We start from the raw sequence: 12,115 nt of genomic DNA, 5'->3' as shown, positions 1-12,115 counted from the left end.
CTCACCACACTCACCACACTCACCACACTCACCACACTCACCATACAATTAAACAACCATCTGCTTTCGGCAACCTCCTAAAACCCTGCAAGCTGTGACAAAATTAAACAGCCAAGAATAAAACCCTGTAGTACAACATACTCATTTATTCCTCATTACCTTATACTCCTTTCATTGTTTTATTTTCAGTTTATGAATGGGTATACATTATACTGTACATACAAAGAGATACAACACACATATAAAACATCAAACCAACACAAATGATAAGACCCGAGACCCCTTGCGTTACCGATACCGTCTTAACCAACCAATACTGACGCCTACCCAAAACCCAGGTGGGAGTGAAACTCCTCTGCTGCAGGAAGGTAAGAGGAAGTACAGCCCCCCAGGAACCTAACGATATTACTCAGGGCTAACCCTCCCCTTCTTTTACTTACCCATGACTACCCCCACCCCCAACCAATAGAAACCCCAGAGGGGTGAAGGGGCTTAATCAGTCATGGCCACCCCTCGCCCACGGGTCATGGCTTACTTTCTTTATCTGATTATATTTTCATGGACATTTTGCACCAACGTTCTCGTATACTTGCAGAGTGGATCACTCATTGGATTCCTATTTGTCTGGCGAATTACATAAGATTCCATCTCCCTTAGTACTCTTTGATGTGTTTTCCTTTAGTGGACCTGCATGTAGCTTTTACCAATTAAATCATTAATAATCTTTAAAAAAAAAAAAATGATGGATGCCATGCATAATGAATGAAACTCATTCATATTGCCTGTATTGTATTGTTTTCTGCTGGAATGATAGGGGTTATTGATCCACTTACCAATAAATGTTTTCTGCTGACTTACATTTACTTTGTGTGTTCAATTTAATTGAAGGTGCTTGGTCACATACAAACTAGGTGGTAACATTAATGTACTATATATATATATATATATATATATATATATATATATATATATATATATATATATATATATATTTACAGCATTGAAATACAATTTTAAGGCATAGCTCAAAACATAGTTAGAGAGTCTTTCCTCATTTATCATCTTCCCATACTGTACATATGTAATCGCAGGAACTGTGATGAATTATTAAAGCTTCACTGTGTTATCTACTGCTCTTTTATTGACTAGGATAGGTGCACTGAGCTCTATGACAAAGAAGGAATAAGATTATTTTCGGTTTGCAGACGTATTAATTATGCAGTACCATTGTACAATCGGTCTGTTTTTTAATCAGCAATCAGTGCTGCTTGTCATTTTTTTCATGTACCTTATCTGGAGAACTTGCCAAAACAAGATAGCAAAATAATGTCAGCAAATGTACTTTGAAGTCTTAGTTTATGTGATGAAAGAAGGAATTGAGGAAGTTTTGAAAGCTCTGTATATTACAATGCAATTTATCAACTGCAATGTTTGTCCTGTGAGAGATATTACAACCTACACCAAATCTACATTTCCCCAGGATCAATACGGCTACTAGAACCTTGAACTACATTTGTGTAGAGGCGAGTTTAGAGGCAAAATACAAGACCCCTGTAGTCGCACAGTTTGGAATGATCCACATGACCGTGGCTCGGTCTGTTGTGTCAGGGGCGTAAACTAGAGGTTTCCATTTCCGGCTTGGACTGGAGAGAAATGTCAAGATAATATTCATCTCATTGATGATGCGCTCTGTTCTTCTAACTGCCAGTTGATGGCGGGGAATAAAAAGATGGGGGAAGGGGGCTGACGGATCTAGCTAGGAGGGAAGGTGGAGAGGGCTGAATGAGCTCAATTATGTTATATTATTACAGAGGAGTAACTAGGTCTACCTATGACATCCGCCTTGTCTCCTGCCTTATTACCGGAATTCCATATCATGCACCATCAGGCTCTCCCCCAGCTTCAGACATTTAAAAATCAAAACTCAATTGTTCAAGGAAGCTTATCTGGCATACACCTAACATCCACCAGCCCTTCCCCCTCCAACCCTATTTGGACCAGCTGTTCTGCTGGATCAAACTCCACGCTAACACCCACTAACATCCTCACCCCCTAACCTTAATGAGTTCAGCAGTGTGACTGGACCATACTCCATCCTAAGGCATACTCCCTCCATCCTAAGGCCACACTTATAGTGCTGGCGATGGCGACGCGACCGATGACGTCACCCGTCACCGTCGCCACCGTGAAAGTTTCATTTAACTTTCAGCGACGTCGCTAGCGACAGGGTAATTTATTGGTTCAGAGACACTCACATGTGGCGACAGTCTCTGAAAAATCAAATTTACCCGGCTTGCAAATTTTTGGTCGCTCCGTCTTGCTTACTATAAGCGCTCGCGACGGAGTCAATTGTTTTGTTATGGAACGACGTCGCGTCGCCGTTGCAGGCACTGTAAGTGCAGCCTAAGGCATACTCCCTCCTAAGGCATATAACCCCCCTAACCCTAGCCCAACCCCTACACTTACACTACGCTAACTATATTTCTCAATATGCACACGGCAAAGACTCGTTAAGAAGAAAAACAGTCTTTTCCAGCTTTGATTTTAATGATCAGTATTTTGTTGCTCAGAGCACCTTGATTAGGAAATACATGATTCTCTGTTAGGCCGTGTTTATACGGGTGGCACGGGTGCGCGCCTTGCCGGAACAAATGAATGTACTCCAATGCAGCTGCACATAGTTCGCGCGTGGCGTGAGTGCTACAGAGCGACCGCGTGAGCTTTTCCCAAAGAGATTATCGTTTTTTTATTTTGGCACACTGCGACCGTGTCACATGAGCGGTTAAGCCAATGAGGGTGAACCGCTCATGGCCACGTATCTGTCACGCCTCCCTGTCGCCTCCAGATGCCTCCTGTCAGCAGTGACATCACGAGGGAGAGCGTGCGCACTGCCAGACCTAGTATAATCATGGCCTTAGAATAAATTTCACTTATTCCTTGTTCATGAAGATTCCAATACATCAGAAGATTGCTGTTCAGCAGACAAAGTTCTAGTTTATGTGCTCAGATGGTAATGATAGATAAACCTTTGTCTCACATTGCAGCTTAGATGATTCATGCAGAGTGGGGTCTTGGGAAGAGGTCTTGGAGAGAGTTGATCGAAGTACAACTGTATTTATTGATCACTAACTCCGCCCCATGTGTTCTCTAGCAAAGACCTTTTCATATTAGTGTTTCAGACTAGACCTTGAAATGTGATAGCTAAGCCGACCTCCAACATCTGTTATGCATTAAATCTTAACTGCAGCGCAACTCTTTTGGCTACATATGAATTCTAAATCTTACAACATATTCTCATTCAATTGTCTTGTTATAAGTTCTCATTCATACATTTTAATATAATAAATTGATTTCTAACATTCTCCAAAACCATTTAAATTGTCTTTCAGTGCTGACAGGGAATTATTACAGTAACTTTGTTAGTCCAGGTATTTATAGCATACAAAATGTTCCCCTGCCAATATAGTGTTTCCAGGCCAAAAAAATAAGGTGGAATTGTTGTGATTGTTATGATTCAAGGTATGAAACACACACATTCATTAGTTCATTGGTGATGGAAGCCATACGGTATTTGTCTGCAGAATGCTTTACAATCTTAAATATTTCCTGAACCAGGGAGTCCCAAAGGTTAGACTAGGGAGGTCATGATGGAGAGGGCAGTTTAAGGTTTAGGTAGGTTAATAAAATGAATGATTGTTGGTTTGAATAAACTAGGACCACCAACAAAAAAATATGTAGACCCTTGACCAGTGAAGAAGCCTATGCAAAATTTTACAAACAACCTACTTTGTCCCCAAATATGGCCTGATCCTATCCACCCCTTTCGGCCCACGATGGCCCCCCTTCAACCCCCCTCCTTCCCCCCTCCTCTCCTTCCCTGGTAAACTCTCGCGACCGCATGCTGTGTCTGTGCCCTCTAGGAGCACGCACCAGCAAACACGCGCGCTTCCGCTAATCCCCCTAACCCTCCTTCCCAGCTCCAGCAGAGGAACGTGCTCCAGCAGTAGCGCGACCTGGAACTTCCGGGTCTGTTACTAGAGCGTTCTTCCCCCTGCTTCACCTCGCCACCAATTTTAAATAAGTTTTAGTTGCCGCCATCGCCGCCATCCACCACCACCTCCTCTCCTCCGGTTGCCGCCGCCGACAACGACTCTGTTGCCGCCAACGCCACCTCTGCTACCGCTGCCAACATCTGGTAGGTGTGGGGGGGTCATTTATTCATGCGGGGGGCTGCGGGATGCTGACTTGGTGGGGTGGAGATGCTGGATGCTGACTTGGGGGGGGATGCTGACTTGGGGAAGATCCTGACTTGGGGGGGATGCTGACTTGGAGGGTGTGGATGCTGACTTGGGGGGGATGCTGGATGCTGACTTTGGGGGTGTGGATGCTGACATGGGTGGTGTGGATGCTGACTTGGGGGGGTGCTGGTTGCTGACTTGGGGGGGGGGAATGCTGACTTGGGGGGATGCTTGATGCTGACTTGGGGGGGGGATGCTGACTTGGGGGGGGGTGGATGCTGACTTGGGGGGATGCTGGATGGTGACTTGGGGGGTGGGGATGCTGACTTGGGGGGTGTGGATGCTGACTTGGGGGGGGGGATGCTGGATGCTGACTTGGGGGTGTGTGGATGCTGACTGGGGGGATGCTGGATGCTGACTTGGGGGGATGCCGACTTGGGGGGATGCTTATTTTGGGGGGTGGATGCTAACTTGGGGGGGGGATGCTGGATGCTGACTTGGGGGTGTGTGGATGCTGACTGGGGGGGATGCTGGATGCTGACTTGGGGGGATGCCGACTTGGGGGGGATGCTTATTTTGGGGGGTGGATGCTAACTTGGGGGGGATGCTGGATGCTGACTTGGGGGGGATGCTGACTTGGAGGGGAATGCTTGATGCTGACTTGGGGGGGGGGATGCTGACTTGAGGGGTGTGGATGCTGACTTGGGGGGATGCTGGATGCTGACTTGGGGGGTGTGGATGCTGACTTGGGGGGTGGGGATGCTGACTTGGGGGGTGTGGATGCTGACTTTGGGGGGGATGATGGATGCTGACTTGGGGTGTGTGGATGCTGACTTATGATGCTGGATGCAGACTTGGGGGGGATGCTGACTTGGGGGGGGATGCTGACTTGGGGGATGCTGGATGCTGACTTGGGGGGGGGATGCTGGATGCTGACTTGGGGGGTGGGGATGCTGACTTGGGGGGTGTGGATGCTGACTTGGGGGGGATGCTGACTTGGGGGGAGAGTGATGGGAGGCGCAGGGGAGGGGGAGAGTGATGGACGGTGCAGGGGGGGAGAGTGATGGGGGAGAGTAATGGGAGGTGCAGGATGATGATGAGAGGTGCTGGAGGAGAAATGACGACAACGATGACGATGGCGACGACGATGATGATGATGACGATGATAATGATTTTACCCGTGCGGCCCAATTTTTTTTTCCTTGGAGCAGTTCGGCCCTTCACACTTTACGAGTTGTGCAAGCCTGCTCTATGCACTCGCTCTAGTTGCCTTTATCACATCTTTTGGGCTCAAATGTCACCTCTGTGCTGATGACACACAATTTTACCTTTTAACTCCTGACTTTACACATCCAGTCAGACAAAAATCCATCAATGTCTCCACTATATCTTTCTGATGCTCATCCGCTGAATCAAACAAAACATATCAAAGACGGATCTCCTCATATTTCCTCCCAAGCCTGGCCCTACTGAACCTTCTCCATTACTGTTGGCAGCACAATTATACACCCTGTATCACAAGCACACTGCTTAGGGGGCACATTTGACTCCATCCCTCACATTCATTTCTCACATTCACAATATTGATAAAGCCTGTCTGTTTTTTTCTCCATAACATTGCAAAGTTACGCCCTTTTCTTCTGTCGCTGTACTGTTAAAACTCTAATACAGGTCTTTATTCTCTTCCATCTGTACTATTCTTACCTTTTACTGTCCGGTCTTCCTGCCTCTCACCTTTCTCCTTTACATCTATCCTAAACGCTGCTACTAGAATCACTCTCCTAAATCTGTTTTAGTATCGCTCCTGTTGAAATCCCTCTCCTGGCTACCTATTTAATCTCGTAATACTTAGAAAATTATCATACTCTTTTAAAGCTATACACTTCTCTACACACTCTACACTATACACTTCTCTACCCGTTCTTGGATCTCATCCCTAATTTCTCACTATACACTTGCTCGCATCTTGAGTTCTGCTCATGGATGTCTTCTGTCTGTATCTAAAGCCCTCTCCTGCCTTAAACTTCTCACTTAGTGCCCCACACCTCTGGAATGCCCCCCCCCCCCCCTCAATATCCAACAAGCACCCTGTAGGAGATAAGTGCAGAGTTTTTTTAGCACAGTAGACACAGGCTTTTATTTGCAACAACTTTCAAAACATAAAATAGCTTTCACCAGCAAAACAGGGATACAGGGAAACAAAAACAACCTAGCTCCTATGTGGAGTTCTGACTAGACCGCATAGACCTCGTCTACTGGGTGGGGGGGCGGGGGGGGGGGGCTAAGTCCCTTACCATCAACAAATATATAACACTTGGTAATATGCAAGTCTTTACATTCCGGCCCCCGGCTTCCTCCTGGCTGGGGTAGTGGATTAGAAGGTCTACGGTGATCGCTAGAGCGGTCCAAGGGGAGTACCTCCCTGGCTCAGAGATAGCATGAGACTGCTGTCAAGCAGGCTTTTAAAGTCCTAATGAGGCAGGTGAGGAGATCAATTAAGGGCCCTGCTTTTGAATTAACCTCCTCAGTGCCATATTAGGTTACGCAAGCAGGTTTCCCTGTCTCAATACCTAACATGGGATCCACCCTGTTATACACCCTCCCCCTATCATAAAACACACCTCTATAAAGAAGCATTTGGGTGGCTCCCTTGGCTAGTACTTATACATCTATACACATTTTGGTCTGTGACCTTCCCTGGCATGCTGCAGATAGGCAGCCTATTTGACAATCACAGGAAAGTTGTATCCAAAAACTAACTGGTTGGACTGTCCTCTCCAACTCAGTGGTTGGACTAAGGCTCCTGTCCAAGCCCATTGGCTTAGCTAGATGCCCAACCATTAATATTACAGTATGTGTCTATATCAGGGGGGTGCCCCCTGGGATTTTCTTTGGGGGGGCGCGGTGGTTGCAGCGGCCCCGCGCTTTTCCCCGAGGCATTTAAGTTAAATTCCGGGGGTCCCCACGAGGCCTCTGCAACCAACTTACCAGGGCTGTGTAGATTTCTGTATGCGTCGCCATGGCGGGGTCATGTGACGTATGTGTCGCCATGGTAACGCATGTCAAATGATACTGCGGGGTCACGTGACGTTATATGACCCGTCATTTGACGCTGGGTCACAGAGAAGGGGTGGGAGTGCGAGCACTGGGGCTGTCGCACAGGGGGGGGGGGGGGTGCAGCTCCAAAACGTTATTCATCCTCAATCTCAGTATGTTCCCTTGAGTGTCTACAAGATTGTGTACAGATGGTATTATACACCGGTGAGATTGAAAGTTATGTGCCCCAATTTTTCGGATCAGTGTTGGAGAGACTGCAAGGGTATAGGCACCTTGATGTACATCTTGTGGAATCACCCACATATAAGGGTGCCAGAAGATCCCTGGTTAGTGGTACTAAATAAAGACGAGATTCCTAACTGGAGGCTTTAAAAATCCTTAATACTACTCAATGAGGCTAGAGGATTCATCCCATTACTCTGGAACCAGTCAAAGATGCCCAGTATGGAAATGTGGGCATCAAGAATACAGGAAATCTACACAATGGAAAGGCTTACACACATAGTTCAGCATTTACTAAGTAAATTCGAAAGCATCTGGGAACCATTGGTGGTTTTTATGGACTAGTTACAGCGGGTGGGTTATAAAACAAAAACGAACTTGATAATAGTGTTTTTTTCCTGCAAATTGTATTTAGTATCTGTTCTATTATTATGGTTTATACGGTTTATGCTAAAATGTCAAAGTACTCTAGTAGCTGGTTGAAGAGTCACAATAAAAAAAGAATTTATAACAAAAAAAATATACAAGAAACATTTTTGTTATGGAAATTAAGGGGGGGAAATGCTGTACAACCATGCATGCTTTTCTGTGCGCCAAGCCTCTGAATTCTCTGCCATTCACTATTTCATATTATGTACAGCATAACCAAGCAGAAAACAGACTCCGTGTTATTGCTATTACTTAATGCTGTTTACTTTTATTTACAGTTTCATTCCAACTACATAAATCATAAATGCATTTCTAAGCAAGTCAAAATACATTACAATATGCAAGAGGGAGTAAATAAATAAGTATGTATATATATATATATATATATATATATATATATATATATATATATATATATATATATATATATCCTAATAGCACTTGCCTCCGGATTCCATTGAAACTGGAAGCTTAGTTTCCATATTAATCATGGAATGCACCATCACTACAGTACCTACTAATTGTATTATCTTGACATATGTGAAGAAACAAAAATGCAGTGTTCCCTTTCTCATGCCTCAAACTTCACGTGTAGCAAGGTTTCTAGGTAAAGGCCTTAAAAATACTGATGGCATTCAACATTTAAAAATAGTGGTTAGGGGCATAACTTGACTTTTCTGGAAAATGATCTAATTTAAAGAAATAAATATTAGATCCAGAAAGTAAACAAAATGAGCGAGTACACAAACATTTTTAAAAGGAAGGGCTGTATGTAGTATTCTCTTTGTTCTGTAAACTTAATTAATAGATTATGAAATAAGAGAGAGACTCTTCAAACGGGTTACTTTTTTGCAACATCCTTATTATTATTATTTTTTTAAATATCACTTTTGCCACATTTTTCTATACTGTGCACCTTGTTGATAACAGTAAGTGGATTCATATCCATCTGGAAGTCTTAACCAAAGTAGTGCCTTTTTTATGCCCTTGTGATTTTTTTATACTGTTTTACACCGATTGCCTGTTCCCACAATTATCTGAAAATCAGCATAAACTATTCATAGGCACAAAAATAGAGAAAACGTCCGCCGGGTCTGGTGCTGTCATTGCAAAATCTGGTGTTTTGCCTCAAATGAATACTCCCATAAATCCATATAACAGCTTAAAGCTGAAATAATTACCTGTTTTTTCCAATGAACAGAACGGCTTTACAACAAAAAAATACCTTTTTTTTTTCAATCACATTGTGTTTACAAACATGTGCATCATATGGTTTCCCACTATTAATACTTTTACAGCCAAATATCTAACACAATTCCAAAAACTGAGAATGTTAGAAACAGTCCCATCTTTTTGCCCCTCAAATTCACCAACAGAAATGATTTGCGTACGATAAATACTTACAATCAAAGACCATTGCTACAATGAGTTGTCATGGACTGCCAAAGAAGAGCAGGGATTGAATTACCAACAGGTAATATCACTGTTAACCGTAGACTGTTCAATCTGCTATAAATTCTGCAACTGCTCCACACTTCAGGGCAAAGAATGTCACAGTCCTTTGGGTTTTCTCTGAATGTATCAATCGAAGGTTATGCAAATGGGACATGGGTGACTTGCTGTCTGAACAGATGCTTGTCAGCATACTGATTTTTCAGCTGTCTTTTTCACGTGCCACAGAGTGCCTTTTAAATTGATTATGTAAATTCTTACAAACGGCTCAATAACATCAGCACTTTTGCGAGCTTTTCCCAACTGTCTCAAGCCATCGGATGCAACAGTAATGTTGCATATTCATTTACATGTATACAATGATTATGGTATTGCATACATGGTTTACGACCGCTGCTAATTATTTTTAAAACAATAAAAAGTTCTGTGCTTATACATCTACAGGGGCACAAAACTAAATTCATAAACCAATATACTATCCCCATTTATATTATTTTGTTAAAACAATATTGATGTTTATAACAATAAAGATACATATAGGAATTGCTTAATTGAATTAAATTGGCTATATTTTTAAGGGCCGAACCTATTAGATTTCATGCGATCTAAATATTTATATAAGGTGGAATTCAAATATTATCCCTCACTGTTTCAATACCATTGGGTTTGCACCAGTGGATAAATCCCCCCCCCCCTCTCTGCTCTTTGTACAGAAACTGAAACTATCAGTAGAAATTGGGTGTCCTCATTTTTTCTTACACAGTGGTCATTGTAATCAGAGTGGCACATAGTGCCACAATTTATCTTCACTTCCAAACATACGGTTTTACTTCTTTACAGAATATAATAAAATGTTTACTTTCTCTCTGATGGCAGAAACCTTTGAAAATTGTCCTTCTGCATTTAAGCCCTAGAAGCCGTTTTGATTCATTGCGACCAATTGGCTTAGAATGTATGCATCGCCATTATCCTCTGGTAATATGTAAAGAAAAGTCACATCGCTGTGTAGCCAGATAAACAATAACATAACACTAAAAGTTGTTATTGTCTACAGCCACAGCGTTGTTTGAAAAACAAAAGGGAGAAGCTGACATAGGTCCTTATTCTGTATATGTTGAAGCAGTCGTTCGGGTCAGTTATCGGGCATAAATCCCCTTTGACTTAACGAACGTCCGCTTCAGCGCATTCAGAATTACCCTCATAAAGTCTAATTATAAAAATGAATCAATACAAAATGATAAACAAAAAAATATATAGCTTCTTCAATAATGCCCTCAGTGCACAATTTGTTCTGTACCACGTTATCTGGACAGATCATGTAGTAATAAATAGAAGAAAATAATAAAACATCAAAGGGATTGAAAAATGTTGGAATAAACACACAGTTATTGCAAACAGCTCAGAATAGAGACACAACTACACAGAATAACAGTCCCAAGACGCAGTTGCTGTTATCTTTTGCTGTCAGCATTCCAGAGACGTGTTTAAACTATATACCACTGGAAAGAATAGAGTTGTGTTGGCAATAATTAATATTATTACTTTCCAATAAGTCACATTGTTAACACAGAGTTTACTGTCCAGCAGTAAACTTGAACTTTAAGAATAGAAATAAACTGGTCAGAATTCATGGGTAAGAGAGCATCGCCAGCGAGTGGCTATCTCTGTCCTTGTTCTTTAGCTTTATTCTGCGGTTCTGCTTGAAGCAGCATTCCATGTGTCCAGTTCTCTCTCTTTTCCTCTGTACATGGTGACTGCTTTTCATTTTCATATAGATAGTTGGCATTTAGCAGGAGCAACAGCTGGGTTTGAACTGATAAGCAGGATGCAGAATCCAGTAACCAATCTAGCTATATGTTACTGCTACAAAATAAGAAATCAACATAGGGGTGTCTGTGAAATATTCAGTCATTATTGGCTTCAGTAGATACCGGAGCTCAGTCACTGGAAATTCATTTCTTCTGTCGGTTTGCTCTCAAGCTGTCTTGATTCACCTCCGCTGTGTTGCAGTGTCTCAGTTGCCTGCTTTGCTCCCATCACTCAAATTCCACTCAGTGCAAAATGTGTCCATTAATAATGGCCATTTCATGGCAGACACTTCACACGTCAGACTCTGCCCAAAAGCGCTGACCTGGAAAAAAAAAATGTTAACTGAAATGAGGACATAACTGAGACATATGTGGTTACACAGTCTTGGATAATGAGCTTTTTTTTCCAGTTTCAATTTTCATAAAAAATCTACAAGCTTTTAAAACATGACTTACACATTCACAATTAGATGCATTACTGTATACTAGAATATTGTACAATTTACCGTTTAATTAAATAATGTTAATTATATGTGTGTAGATACACACATAAATATCATTAACAATCTAAATAAATCCTTTAATGCAGAATATAAAAATATGACAGACTGTGATTCACTGTCATCATTTGCTATTGTCATTGTTGCAGAACACATTATGAAATAAATGTGTCTTTCATTTTCAACTTGGAATACGAGTGTTGTGGACCTTTCTTCTTTAGTACTGTTTGTGATTCAGATATAGACACATACAAGTCAACTAAATAATAATTGCAAAGCACCAAAAGACACCATGGCTGTATTTGGTTGTGATGGCTAATGGATGATTTGGTTACTAGCATACATCTGGCTGGAACATGCACATGCTCTTTGGTGTTAGACTACCCAATGTCAGAGCTACACTGAAGCA

General features: G+C 42.4%; 1 protein-coding gene across 5 annotated transcripts in view; it reads right to left on the bottom strand.

Moving 5' to 3' along the window:
- Positions 1 to 8,198: 8,198 nt before the first annotated feature.
- The window catches only part of RASGEF1B (RasGEF domain family member 1B), a 629,898-nt gene continuing 625,981 nt past the window's right edge, over positions 8,199 to 12,115 (bottom strand). For all 5 annotated transcript variants that reach the window (XM_075606466.1, XM_075606502.1, XM_075606483.1 and 2 more), the window contains one exon: positions 8,199 to 11,529. In XM_075606466.1, the coding sequence (XP_075462581.1) occupies positions 11,505 to 11,529 (25 nt within the window). In that variant the 3' untranslated portion in view covers positions 8,199 to 11,504. The remainder of the gene's footprint in view (positions 11,530 to 12,115) is intronic.

The sequence above is a fragment of the Ascaphus truei genome, chromosome 1 (assembly GCF_040206685.1).
Source record: "Ascaphus truei isolate aAscTru1 chromosome 1, aAscTru1.hap1, whole genome shotgun sequence".
In the NCBI taxonomy this organism is placed as follows: Eukaryota; Metazoa; Chordata; class Amphibia; order Anura; family Ascaphidae; genus Ascaphus; species Ascaphus truei.
Note: the sequence above shows the minus strand (reverse complement) of the source record. Positions and strands in the feature narration are given on the sequence as shown.